At 54.9% G+C, this 13,960-nt stretch overlaps 1 protein-coding gene across 4 annotated transcripts in view; it reads left to right on the top strand.

Moving 5' to 3' along the window:
• The window catches only part of NLGN3 (neuroligin 3), a 56,829-nt gene that overhangs the window by 24,012 nt on the left and 18,857 nt on the right, over positions 1–13,960 (top strand). Inside the window, exons 2-4 of one of the 4 annotated variants that reach the window (XM_053273801.1) lie at positions 952–1,664; positions 2,777–2,836; positions 10,535–10,594. In XM_053273801.1, coding sequence (XP_053129776.1) covers positions 1,178–1,664; positions 2,777–2,836; positions 10,535–10,594 — 607 coding nt within the window. In that variant the 5' untranslated portion in view covers positions 952–1,177. Of the gene's footprint in view, positions 1–951; positions 1,665–2,776; positions 2,837–10,534; positions 10,595–10,621; positions 13,518–13,960 lie in introns of those variants that run through there. The other 3 variants (XM_053273802.1, XM_053273803.1, XM_053273804.1) reach the window with 3 other exon arrangements.

The following is a 13,960-nucleotide window of genomic DNA, read 5'->3' as shown; positions in this document are numbered from 1 at the left end:
AAGAACTTGCTGAGCTGCTACAAAGACAACACAGGACTGATGGTGATGTTCCACTGACTGATTAACTTGAGCATGAGAGCTTGCTGATGCTAGCAGGCGGGGAGGAGGCATTCCCTCCTCCAGGAAGTCCGGAGGAGGGCTTGAGCCCCACTGCCCCCACGAAGTTTACGCCTCTGGTGGGAGGGCTTCCCAGAGGCGTCTTGCTGGCCACTGTGGAAAGCAGAAGGAACCTGGGAAGCAGGAGGAACCCCTGCTAACTTGGCAAAGAGGCACCTTTAATGTGGTGATTCTCTTTTATTTAGCAGGGGGCGAGTAACTGGCCCTCTCCATTCCCAGGACAGCATCCCTCCAGTGACTGTTGCTGGTGTCTATCTTATGTTTCTTTTAAAATTGTGAGCCCTTTGGGGACAGGGATCCATCTGAATTATTTATTTCAATGTGTAAACTGCCCTGAGCCATTTTTGAAAGGGCGGTATAGAAATCAAATTAATGAATAAATAAATACATAAATAAACATTAAAAACTGCCTTATACTGAGTCAGACTGTTCATCCACCCAGCTCAGCGCTGTCCACAGTGGCTGGCCGCAGCTCTTCCAGGGTTACCTGCAGGAGTCTTTCTCAGTCCTTCTTGGAGGTGCTGCCAGGGATGGATACAGATGCTCTTCCACTCAGCTGTGGCCCCATCCCCTAAGGGGGATACACGTCATGTTTCCTATCCAAATGCAAGCCCAGGTGAACCCTGCTTAGCAAAGGGCATAATTCCCGCTCGCTCCCACAAGACCAGCTGTCTTCCAGGAGATGCCCTGCTGGACCGGGTGGGCCCACCTTGGTCCCAGCCAATAGGGCTCTCTCTTCTAGTGCCGAATTTAGACAAGATGGCGTCACTGACTCTGCTCTGGCTGAGCCAGTCTGGTTTGCTGATCTCCTGACTGTTCTGCTCCCTCCCACAGAGCCACCCATTTCAGAAGACCGGCACCCTCTGAAGGGGAGCGATCGCGAGCAGCCAGGGGCCTCTGAAGATAATCCAGTCGCCCCCACCCCAGGATTGCTCAGCCAGACGGCCGGTTCCAGGAAGACCTGTTCCTTTCCAGAAGACCTTCCCTCTCCACCATGGGGGTTCTGTGAGCCCCAGGAGTCTGCTTGAGGCCTGGCTTCCAGTGCTGCCCTCCCCAGACCATGTGGTGGTCACTCCTCCGGTGCCCGCTCCTTCCCCCCTTTCTGCAAGTGCCTGAGGCGGCCAGTGGCCGCGGCGGCTGGGAAGCGGGCCTGGCCCTCTGGATCCTCAGCTTTGCCTCGGCCGTGGTGCAGATGGAGAGCCAGGTCTACTCGCCCACCGTCAACACTCACTATGGGAAGCTCCGCGGCGTGCGGGTGCCGCTGCCCAGCGAGATCCTGGGCCCCGTGGACCAGTACCTGGGGGTGCCCTACGCAGCGCCCCCCGTCGGGGAGAAGCGTTTCATGCCCCCAGAGCCGCCGCCCTCGTGGTCGGGGATCCGGAATGCCACCCACTTCTCCCCGGTGTGCCCGCAGAACATCCACACGGCCGTGCCCGAGATCATGCTGCCCATCTGGTTCACCTCCAACCTGGATATCGTGGCCACCTACATCCAGGACCCGAACGAAGACTGCCTCTATCTCAACATCTACATCCCCACCGAGGATGGTGAGTCCCCAGCGGGGTGCGACCAGGTTCCGTGGCTCTCTGTCTCTCAGTGGTTGCTCTCACTGTGGTCACAGCATGCCAGCCTTGCCCCCCCCCGCCCCGCCCCCCCATGCATGCCAGTCTGTTTGTGGATTTGCTTTTTCAGCCACACTGCTTGCCCTCTGCCGTCCCCCTGGCTGCCATCTTCTCTCTCTGCCTCTCTCTCTTTTTCTGCCCCCCCCGCCACGTACGCTGCCCCCCCCTTGCCATGGCATCATCACGGGCTCCTCTCTCGCAAAAGATGAGAAAACTCTTCAGCTGACCCCGCAGATCTTCACGGCGAGTGGCTGGTTTGGGGGCACCAAAGGCCAGGTTCTGCCTTGAGTTTGGTTTGGGGGGGGGTGTCCTTCCCTCGACCTTCTCTCTCTCTCCCCCCGCCACCCCCTTCTGAGGTTTCATGTGCTAGTTAGGGGGCAGGGACTGGCTGGGAGGAATGTGCTCTTGCTCTCTCTGGCTGGGACAGCATTGCCTCCCCCCCCCCGCCCTGCGCCCCCCACCCCACCCAGACCCTGGGCGGAGTCCCAGGGCGTCCTCCTCTCCCCCGGTGCCATGGTCAGCTGTGAAAGTGTGTCTGGGGTAGCGGTGGGGGGTGGGAGTCGTGGTGTGCAGTGGGGCCCTTTGTGGTGAGGCTGGGGGCTGTCCCCTTAACGTTTCCTTTCCAGGGGTCTCCTTCCAACGGTAAGTCCACGCAGCTCCAGTGGGCCTCACAGCCTCACCACAAGGAGGGGCAGCCACTAGGGCTTCTGCGGCGGAGGGTGGGGGGGCCTGGTCACCCACAGAGCAGCACTGGAGAGAGCTGGCAACCCCTGCCCTGGTGAGCTGGGGGAGGGAGGTGAGTTGGGGGCTTCCTGCTTTCGCACTCCCTCCCCCCCTCCCGCCGCACCCTTGGCTCCAGAGTTTTCCTCCCAGAACAGCACCCCCTCTTTCCCTCTCCTTTCCCTGCGGCCCGTCCCGAGGGTGGGTGTTGGGGGCTGGCGGGGGCTGGGTGGGGCCTGGGGGAGAGGATGGGTTGCATGCCCACGCCGTCCACTGGAGCCTCCTGTTATTTTGTAGTCTTTTATTCATTTTTACAGTAAAGCGGATTTCCAAGGAATGCGCCCGAAAGCCCAACAAGAAAATATGTAGGAAAGGAGGTAGGTAGCGAGCCGGGGCCTGTTAGAGGGGCATAGAGAGAGGCAGGAGAGAGAGGGGCCTGCCCCACACCACAGCAGCACCCCCCCCTCATTCTCCGGGGGGGGAGGTAGAGGGGACCCCCCCCCCCCGGGCAGAAGCTCATGGCGGGTCTGTCTAGCTGCCCGGCCCCAGCAAAGCTGCCAAGATGCTCCATCCCTTCGTAGCACCTTCTGGGCTCCCCACTTGCGTCAGGTAGCAAGAGCTATCGGCTCTCCCAGCGCCCCTGGTGGCTGCCGTGGGTCCCTTTGCCCTCCCCACTTCTCCCAGCGCAGGGCCCGGCTTCCCGCCCAGGGTTCCTCTCAGCACTGAGCGGAAACTGGGTTTTTGTGCTTCTCCACCTCTGTGGCGGCACACCGAGGAGGGAGGGCAGCGGTGGGGACGGGGACCTTGCTTGACATTTGTCCAGACAAAATGGTGCTTTCCCTGGCATTTCCCTCCCCCCTTCTCCACCCCCACCCCCACTTTGTATGTAGGGGGTGTGGTTGGGACGTGGCTGGCTCTGGTTGCCATGGGAACCGCCTCGCTGCCTGTGCCATCTCTTTGCCCTGGCGTTGCATCTGCGTAGAGCTGCGGCTGGGCCCACGTTCCTTCAGTGTGCGCGCCACCGGCACACCGGCACGCCCCAGGCCGCGCTCCCTGCCTTTCCTCTCTCTCTCTCTCTCACACGCACACCCCCCCGATCTCCCCACCACCACTGGAGTTGGCCCTTCCTCCTGCCACGGGTGCAGAAGATGGTGTGGATCCCACTGTGAGTTGTGGCCCTCTCTTGGCTGGCACTTTTGAGGAAAAGCAGAGTCTGGTTTCCCCAGTGCCTCTTGTTTGGGCTCTGTGCCTCGCCAGTTGCTGTCCGTCCTGGCTGGTCAGAAGGCCTCTCTCTCTCTCCCCGAGCACCAGGGCTGCCCCCCACTTCAAAGCCTTGGCCAACCCCCTGCTAGCACGCCTTGATCCTTCCAGAAGCGAGGGGATCTCAATGCCACCCTGGAGAGCCTCCCAGGGCCGGCCCTCAGAGTGATCTCTAATCCTCCAGCCAAAATCGGCATGGATCCACGGAGCTCCGGAATGCCTTGCACACCCTGTTCCTTCCTCCTTGGCAAGCGCTTGGCTCAGCTTTCGTGACGGAGTGCCAGCTTCCAGATGGATCATGTTCGGATAAAAATATTGTCCAGATATTTCCATGATCCTTCGCCCAAGCCTGGCTGTCTGTGTGGAAAGCCAGAGTCGAAGCATCTTTCGGAATCGCCATGTCCAGACATGAAGGTCTTGAAGCAGTTTGAAGGGGTCTGTGGACCCCTTTAGAGGTTGCTGTGGGGCAGAGTTGCCAGAAGTGCCTAAACTGCATTTATGGGGTGAATGTATTTATGCGTTTATGGGAATGTATTTACTGCATTTATGGGAGTGCTGTATTGCGTCATGAATATGTGTGGTGCATTACCAAGTATAAGGTGTCAGGTCTTTGCCCTGAGGACCTTACAGTCTGAAACTTGACACAGAGGAGGTGGGAAACGGAGAAGGGGATCAGGGTGCGGTAAATAGTGGGGAAACATGCAGGATTTCAGTTCTGTAGACTTAGTCCGTGAGTCATCTGGGGTGGTCAGTACCATCTGGAGGGACGAATGCTCACTGTGATTTTTGACAAAGATTTGTGCCCCTGATGATGGAAATACTACTACTACTATGACGATGACAACAGATATGTATATACCACCTTTCAACCAAAGTTCTCAAAGTGGTTTACATAGAAATGGAAATATTAAATAAGATTGGCTCCCTCTCCCAAAAGGGCTCACAATCTAAAAGAAATATAAGGTAGACACCAGCAACAGCCACTGGAGGGATGTTGTGCTGGAGGTGGGTAGGGACATAGGTGATATCATTTCAGTGTATCATCATGCTTTTATTGTCCTGACCATCAGGCCGACCACAACAGCCAAGTGTGCAATGGTGTTTTTAAAGCTTTTGAAAGTTTTAAAAACACAAAAACTACTATAACATGCTATGTTGTTGGAGGAATGGAAATGACAATGGGCAGGAATATCCTCCAAAGATTACTCCATGGAGAGAGGACAACAACTTCTTACCTTAACTCTTTCCTCTGTGCAAAAATGACTACAATTTTACTCTAATGGTTTGTGGGTAGGGATAAAGAAGGGGTGATAACACAGAAATCTCTTAAGTGCAACAATGCCATCACCTGTTCTCCATCACTAGTGGGGTAGACGTTGCCAAAAATCACAGTGAGCATTCATCCCCTGAGATGGCACCCATGGCCAGAATTGTTGGGCCTGGCTAACTTGGGTTTATTTGCTTGAGGGTTATGTGCAAGGCTTCATGGGAAAGGTGGGCTGTAAGGGGGGTTCCGAGTTCTTTTCCTGGCAGCATCTCCAAGATAGGGCTGAGAGAGACTCCTGCCTGCAACCTTGGAGAAGCTGCTGCCAGTCTGTGGAGACAATATTGAGCTAGATGGATCTATGGTCTGACTCAGTATATGGCAGCTTCCTATGTATGTTCCCATTTGAAGGAAGCGAGGCATCACACAGGTTTTCTGGGAGGCAGTGCCAGGCATCTAGGGCAGGAAGGGAGCATGTGAATATTCTTCTCGTTTTAGGAAGCAGTTTTACACAGCAGTCTGCAGCATTCCCTTTGGGATCCCTGGGTCTGTTTATTCTTCTGGAAATGCCCACAGCAAGATTCATGGGAGACAGATCTTGGGGCATCTCTGCTGACTTCCAAGTAGTTTGCACCGGGAGAATTAAGGGCCTTGGTGCAGGTGCCAGAAAATGCAGGTTGCCTTGGGTTCCTTTGGTGCTGCTGTATGCTGAGGCACTGAACTGGGGTATTGCTGTGCAGACCTGCCTTCCATCTCAGCTGAGTTTGGGAGCTGTTGCAGGCATTCCTATTGCTGGTTGATCAGCTTGAATAGTAATGGCTTGTGTAAAGATTGGCCGACTGGTGTGAGCAGCAGGATGAGTGGAAGCAGTAGTGACTGATCATATGACGATGACAGTGTGAAGTCTGACTTGTCCATTGACTAATACTGAAACAGCATTGCATCATAACCGGGGTGGCCAGCCTTAGGCTCTCCAGCTGCTGTTGGACTACAATCTTCATCATCTCCTGTCACAATTGCATATCTGTTATAGATGTGCAAAACAATTCGCCCTCGAAACGATGCGAGCTCAAAATGGCGATTCGAGCTCAACACAAAGGGCCTGTTTCGAGCTTGAAACGAAATGACCCTGTTTCGAGCTTGAATTGTGGCAGGGGACGATGGGAGTTGTAGTCCAACCGCTGGAGAGCCTCAGGTTGGCCACCCTGATCTGTAGTAAGGATTAATGCTGGAAAGTGTGCTCTTGGTTGCCTGCTTTTGCCCCACACCTGCACCTGATGAGTGGTAAAGGTCTCCTCTGTTGGGCAGGATATAGTGGTTTGGTGGCTTGTAGGCTCTCATGGAGAGCTGCTCTGTCCTCAAAGTGGCTTCTTTGTTGTTAATGGAGAAAAGTCTAAATATCTGTGTGAGAGAGAGAAGTGCTGCCCGAGCCCCTCGACCCCTCATTTCAAGAAGGGCCACTGGCCATTGGAAAAGAGACCAGCCTCTAGTGACGTTCCCCAAAACTCCTTAGAATTGCCTCAAACAGGAGGTGGGGGATAGCTGAAGCTGGCTGCTTTATTCCCCTCTCACGGGAGGTGGAGACCTCTGCGAAAGGGTGGTGGTGTCTTCATCCTGTGCAGGGGTTTGAACTTTTGTACCCTGCTGACTGGAGCAGATTTTTAGACTCTGGACTTGGAAGAGGCTCTTCTGATGCAGAAGGGATTGTCCAAGACTGACCACTTGCTTCCCATGTTGTTTATACTAACGTCATCCTGGCCACTCTCTGCAAACCAGCAAATAACAAACAAGCAAAACCCAGCGCCCTGGGAGAACATCACATAGCAGCCCTTCTGAATTAGGCCCAAGGCCTCTCTAGTCCAGCATCCTGTTCCTCACAGTGGCCCACCAGACGCCTCTGGGAAGCCCACAACCAGGAGTGGAGGCAAGGCATGCTCTCCGTGTTGCAGTGGCTCTCCTGCAGCTGGGATTTAGAGGCATCCTGCCCCTGAACCTGGAGGTATCCTTTAGCCATCAAGACATGAATCGACCTGTCCTCCATAGATTGCTCTAAGCCCCTTTTTAAGCCGTCCAAGCCAGTGGCCATCACCAAATCCCGTGGTAGAGAATTCCATAGATAAATTGTTCTGTGCTGTGTGCGGAAAACACTTCCTTTCGTCAGTCCTACATTTCCTGGCAGTCAGTTTCATGGCTGGGAGAGCTAGCTGGGTTTCAGCCACTGGGTCTCTGCAACCCTCCTCTGCCATGCCTACCACTACACACTGATTCCCCTTGTACTGCTTAGACCTCCCACTCTGTGGGAGGCTGCAGTGCTCAGACTTTGTAGGCAAAGACACTAACTCGAGCTCCTGACGACAGAGGGGTGAAGTGGTGGTGCTCTGATGTGGTGCCATTTTTCTCTGAGAGGAAAGCTGGTCTTGTGGTAGCAAGCATGACCCATCCCCTTAGCTAAGCAGGGCCTGCCCTGGTTGCATATGAATGGGAGACTTGATGTGTGAGCACTGCAAGATATTCCCTTCAGGGGATGAAGCCGCTCTGGGAAGAGCAGAAGGTTCCAAGTTCCCTCCCTGGCTTCTCCAAGATAGGGCTGAGAGAGATTGCTGCCTGCACCCTTGGAGAAGCCACTGCCAGCCTATGTAGACAATACTGAGCGAGATGGACCTGTGGTCTGACTCAGTATATGGCAGCTTCCTATGTTCCTATTTGTTTGAGGAGAGGAGAGCTGGTCTTGTGGTAGCAAACATGACTTGTCCCCTTAGCTAAACAGGGTCTGCCCTGGTTGCATATGAATGGGAGACTTGATGTGTGAGCACTGTAAGATATTCGCTTCAGGGGATGGAGCCGCTCTGCAAAAAGCATCTTAAGTTCCAAGTTCTCTCCATGGCAGCATCTCCAAGATAGGGCTAAGAGAGCTTATTCCTGCCTGCAACCTTGGAGAAGCCACTGACAGTCTGTGTAGACAATACTGAGCTAGATGGACCAAGGGTCTGACTCAGTCAGTATAGAGCAGCTTCCTAGGTTCTGCTCACCTCACCGTCAGGCTAGATTGGCTAATAGATATAGTGGTACATTCCCTCCATATCCCTTGCTCCACGCATGTACACGTACACACGTATACACCTCCACCCCCACCAGCTGCTCCGGGTACAGGGAAAAGAAGAATTTCCCTGGGCTAAAGGGCACCAAGGGTTGTGGAGGTTCCCATGGGTGCTCAGGCACTGAAGGCCATGGACGCTGTGGTCCAGCGTCAGCGTTGGGAAGCCCTGCTCTACCACCACACTAGCCAAGCTCCAGATGTGCTTCTTGCTGCTGTAAATGCAACGGAAGTGTCCCTTCAGGCCCCACTTGATTCTGGACCGTCTGCCTTCTCTCCCCAGCCCACCCCGCATTCCCCTTCTCTCTGGCCAGCTCCAAGCAGCTGGTGTTTGGAGGTCGTGGCTTTGTGGAGTGCCTGCCCAGCAGGCCCCTGGCCAGCCTCTTTCTCTCTCTGCTGTGCAGGGCAGGCCTTGGGCATCAATGCCTGCCTCGCCTTGGCCTTGTGGAGCCCCTCGCACGCTGGCACAGCTTGTGGGTGGACCAGTGGAGAGTCGAGGATGGGGAGGCCATGGGGAAGAAGCAAGGCCCGGCTGCCGCCTCCTCCTCCTCCTCCCACCAATTTTGCTGCCTCTGGAATTATTCCACCCAGGCTCTGGAAAGGAGATGGGGGAGAGGACGGAGAGCCATGGCAGGGCAGAGGGCCCTGTAGCAGTGGGATGGGAAATGCAGTCGTTCTCTGCCTCGGTTTCCATGGCTACCGTGCAGGCCTGGAATCTGAGCGGCTGCTGGAGACAGGAGAGCTTTGTTCTGGCCCGGCCTATCTCCCACCCTCCAGCTTTGTGGAGTCTTAGCGCCTGCCTCCAGCTCTCCTGCCCAGGTTTCTGGTGGGGTGGGGAGCTTTGCAGATTGAGCAGAGCTTCTGTTGCTACAAAGCCTGTTGCACAGGTCTGGAGAGGCCACAGCGCAGTGGTGGAACCCCTGCTTTGAATGCGGAAAGTCCGATTCTCTTTCCCTGATAGGATCTCCAGGTGGAGCTGGGATAGGCCTCTCCCTGCAACCCTGTGAACAGTCTTCCACAAATGCGTTCCCTGATAATGAATGCTTAAAGTCCCCATACCTTATTTCTTGAATGAAAAGGCTGCCCTGATTAGAACAGATGCTTGATTCTACTAGGGGTTCATTTCCACTTTCTAGAGCACGTGAGGAACGCTGAAGTGTCAGAGTTCTTGGTGTTATGGGAAAGAACGTGCTAAGGACCATCCTCCATTTGGCAGGCCACAGGTGCTGCTTTGGACAGATGACTTGCCAACAGCCCTTTCTGCTGCCCCCCGAAGTTCTGAAAAAAGTTCTTGGCCTTTTTTAGAGGGCTAGAGAATTAAAGCATTGCCCTGATGGGAAGACCCCTGTCTGTGCTTTGCATGGAGAAGGTTCTAGATTTGATCCTGGACATCCACATTTACAAGGGTCTTGGGTGCCAAGTGATAGGAAAGGGACCATGGAGAGCAGCTGCCAGCCAGGGTCAGCAGCTCTGAGATAGATGGCTCCATGGCCTGACTCCGTAGAAGGCAGTTTCCTGTGCCCTAGATTCCAGGGTGCCACCTGGTCCCAGTGTGACAAGTACCCAAGTGGTTGATCCAGACACACACACACCCAGGACCCTGGAGAGGTTTAGTTGCTGGTGTCGCTGCTGCCCCTTGCTAGGAGCACCCACCACTGCCATATGCATGCTCACACTAAAGCGCACCATGCACACACTCGGAATTTCGCGTGTCCAGTCAAATGTGGGGTGGGTGGATGAGCAAGCGGGGGGCCTTCCTCTCAAGCACACGTGCGTAAGCATACTATGAGCACATGTGGCACCCCTGTATGGTCACACGGCAGCAAGCACTGCTGCCCCACCACCACCACCAAAGCCACACCGTGCTTCCTCCCCAGGTCCAGAGGGCTGTGCCAGGTCATTTCCTCCCGCCCCACAGACACCCCCCCCCCGTGCCCAGTGTCCTGAGGGAACCAGTGCCTCCCTAACCGAAGCTGCCAGTCCTGGAACTTCTCCTGCAGGAAGAGGAGGGGATGGGGTGGCTGTGGTCTGGCCTGCCACCCAAACGTGGAGTGCCCCATCAGTGCTGCCCCACTCTCAGGCCTGACTTCCAGACCTCTGTAACCGGGGAGAAGACTGGCAGGGAGGAAGACCCCGGACAAAGCCTTCCCTGCCCACCCTTCCTGTGGACTGTGAGCCCCCTCTGCTCCTGGGAATGGGGGGCGGGGAGCTGCTCCGGACAGCCCTCCCCCCCAGTGCTGCTTTTGGAGGTCACACACGGGGTGAAGCGATGCTTAGTGGAGCCCCCAAGCGCTGCCCAGGTAACGTGCCCACCTTCTCTGCAATCATGCTATTTTTGAATTCTCTTTTGTTTTCTTTTTTCTTCTTCTTCCTGTTTCTTTTTTTTTCTCTCTCTCTCTCTCTCTCTCCCTTTTGTTTTGTTTTGTTTTGTTCTGTCTCCTCGTGTTTGGTCCTCAGGCACCAGCGCTAAGAAACAGGGCGAGGACTTAGCGGATAATGACGGGGATGAAGACGAAGGTATTTGTGTGCGCCAGGTGCTGCTGGCTGTGGCTGCATGACGAACCGGCTCCTCTCTCACGCTCTTTCATGCGCGCCCCTCATTCGCTGCCATCCCAGGAAGCCCCCTGCTGTTTGTGTCTTTCTGTCTCCTTGTGCTGAGCGGTTGCATGGGAAGGGTGGTGGTGGTGGTGGCGGCGGCGGCGCTCTCTGAGCCTCGGCCTTCTCTTCCGCGGGGAGGGGCGCGGGGCTGTGGTGGTGTCAGTTGCTTCAGGCGCCTGCTCGTGCCCCGCGTTGGCTCGCTGGGGGCCACGGGTAGCACGGCGAGCTGGGACGGCGGCCAGGCAAGGGGCCCTGGGCTCTGCCTCCTTGCCCTCCTGTGCCAGCCATCAGAGGTGCACCCTTTGGGCAAAAACGAGATCCCCCAGTGGATTCCCGCCCTCCCCACCACCACGCACAGGCACGGCAGGTCTGAGTTCCCAAAGATGAGGTGCCTGCTGGCTTGGAGGGGGCAAGCCAGGCCCGAAGGACCCTTGGAGCCCGCTGCCAGCAGAGTGTGTTCTTCCACTGCTCCTGCTCTCTCTGCCTCCCTTTCTCTCGGCCGGTCCTCTCCTGGGCCTTGCTTGATGGCCTCTTCCCCCAGAGTTAGCATCTATGCCAGGGCACCTGGACTGAGCTCTCTAATGCGGAAGACTAAGGTCATGCCTAGTAGGAGTTGGTCAGAAGGCGAGCTTTCAGCTTGCACAAGGTTGCTGACGTGACCAGTGGTTCTTTGTCACCAGTGATGGCCATTATGACGACACTCAAAGGGCCAAGGAAGCTACAAGGAGATGAGATGCTGCTGCTTCCACGGGATCAGGGTTTTTAGGTGGTGTTGTTTGAGGGGGGGAAGGTATGTGGTTCTCTCTGCCCAAAATCCGGGCAGGGCCTGCGGTGGTGAAGGTGCCTGTGCAACAGTGTGGCCCCACCAAGTGTGGGAGATGAAGATGTTCCTTGCCATGGCTATGAGCTAGGCCAGGTTGGGGGTGGAGGCAGTGATGCTGGAGAAGCCAGAATCTGTAGCAGGGCACCTTGCTCTGTGGGGTGCTGCCAGCCCCAAGAGATGCTTCTGAATTGCAGGCTGGAGACCCCTCTTGGGCACCAGCAGCTTCCTTGTGAGGAGGAGTTGATTTGAGAAATAGTTCCTGCTTATTTGCAGTGATTTCTTTGGCAGACATGGATATGAAACTGCTACAGGCAGTTGCTGGGAGAGCAGGCATCATGGATCATTGCCCTTTTATTCTATCTATCATATGTATATACCGCCTGATTTTTATAGATAGATAGATAGATAGATAGATAGATAGATAGATAGATAGATAGAGGCGGTGTACATAATCCAAGTTTCAATATAAAAATAAAATAGTTTCACAAAATAAAACCAATCCACTTAATTAGTTTTTAATACCAATTAAAAACAACTCCTAGAGTAAAACAATTAAAACATGCAACAGGCCCCAAACGGACCCAGACTGGGAGACAACTGCCTCCCCCTTATGGTAGTTATCACTTTGGAGCACGGGGAAGCCCGTTCCTCCAGCCCAGGATGGTGATCCGGCGACAAGCTTGTCTGGGTGGCCTGTTCTCCCCCATAAGAAAGCTCTAGCATGTGAAATGGCTGTTGCAGAAGGGTCCCCACATAAGAGCTTGGAATGAGCTCTGATCGATGAATCCAGCTTTGGAGAAGCAACCCCGGAGCAGGAAGCAGTGAATGTGGAGAAGGTAGCTTGGGGAAGAGCATGCAGAAGGTCCCAGGTTCAATCTCTGGCATATCTAGATAGGGCTGGGAGAGACTCCTGCCTGAAACCTTGGAGCACTGCTGCCAGTCAGTGGTCAGCGTAGAGTCAGACGATACTGACCTAAATGGACCAATGGTCTGACTTGGTATAAGGTAGCTTCCGATGTTCCTAGGGGCCACGCTTTGCTGATGACTCTGCTGTGTCTCCCTCCAGCTAGATCGGGGCTGTTCAGCTTCGGCCCCTTCTGCAGATGTTGGCCTATAACTCCATAATCCTTGGCTATTGGCCTCTGTGGCTGGAGATTATGGGAATTGTAGTCCAAAAACAGCTGGGGGGGGGGCCTAAGTTGAGCAGGCTTGAGCTAGATCCATTCCCCTTGGAGGAGTAGTGAGATATCTGCTTCTTCTCTGGAGGCAGACTCCCAAATTTTCCCGCCTACCCCTGTTGGGGCACTGAGACATGCCTGGAAGCTGTGAGGTCGCTGCAGGCCTGGGCCTGTCTCCCAGGAGTCCTGGCATCTGGGAAAGGGACCTGGGTGAGAACAGCCTCCATCATGGCAGGGCCAGGAGACTTTGCTGTCGAAGGCAGGTCCTTGATGAAGCGTGAGAGGGCGGGAGGCACTTGAGGACATACTCGTAGCCTGCAAGGACGAAGGGCTTTATCTCATGGCAACTTCCTCCCATGTCTACATTGCAGGCAGCATCACTCATGGAAGTAGTCATCAGCTTCGCAATTGCAGAAGTCCCAACTGGAGTCCTTGGGGAAGGGTATCCAGTGCCAAGGTTGTGTAGTTTTGCATCTGAGTAATCAGATTGGCATTTGATCACCTTTCCCCCATAGACACATTAAATTTATCACTCAAGTGTTGAACTGAGAGCACAAAAACCAGCCACTGTTCTCTGTCTTTTCTGGACCCAAAGGAAAAGCCAGGCTGAGCTCCATCACAGCTGGTCCCATGGACCGTATGGCCCATTTCAGGGGGGCTTCTGGCTGCACCAGGGCAGCAAAAAGTGCCCGACATCATTCCCTCTTTCCCCTCTTTTGCACAAAGTGGGGATCCCCTCGGCCTTTGATGAAAATTCCACTAAGCCTCTCGGCTGAGCCTGGAGAAGAGGCAGATAACTTCCTGGCTTGAAGTTAAGCCAGCAGGAGATGTTCTTTATAGAGTAAGTTGGTGGATTCTGACTGATGATCTTGTTTGTGGAATTCCATGGGTATCGTTTTGGGCCAAACACTGACCAGCAGCTGGCAACACACAGCTTTGGCTTTTTTTAGTGGCGTGTGGGTGGAGAGATGAAAGGCTGGAGCCTTCCTGGAGCTGCAGGTGGAGAAGAGGAGGGAACTGGGCTTGGTCTCTTGGGGAGCTGCTGATGGTCAGGGGTGCAGTGATGCTGGACTCTCGTCCTTTCCCTTTGATTTGCTACCTGGTGACCTCTGCCTATTTCCCTCCAACTTCTTCGGGCCCTTCTGGGGGCCGGAGTAGAGATGTCTCCAATCCTTGCCTGGCTTGTGATGGCACCACCTCTGTCTGCCTGCCCACCCATCACCCACTTTGTTCTGTGAGGCACTATGTTCAGTCTGGTGACCCTGGGCCACCTTGGAACTCGGG

The sequence above is a fragment of the Hemicordylus capensis genome, chromosome 11 (genome assembly GCF_027244095.1).
Source record: "Hemicordylus capensis ecotype Gifberg chromosome 11, rHemCap1.1.pri, whole genome shotgun sequence".
Taxonomy (NCBI): domain Eukaryota; kingdom Metazoa; phylum Chordata; class Lepidosauria; order Squamata; family Cordylidae; genus Hemicordylus; species Hemicordylus capensis.
Note: the sequence above shows the minus strand (reverse complement) of the source record. Positions and strands in the feature narration are given on the sequence as shown.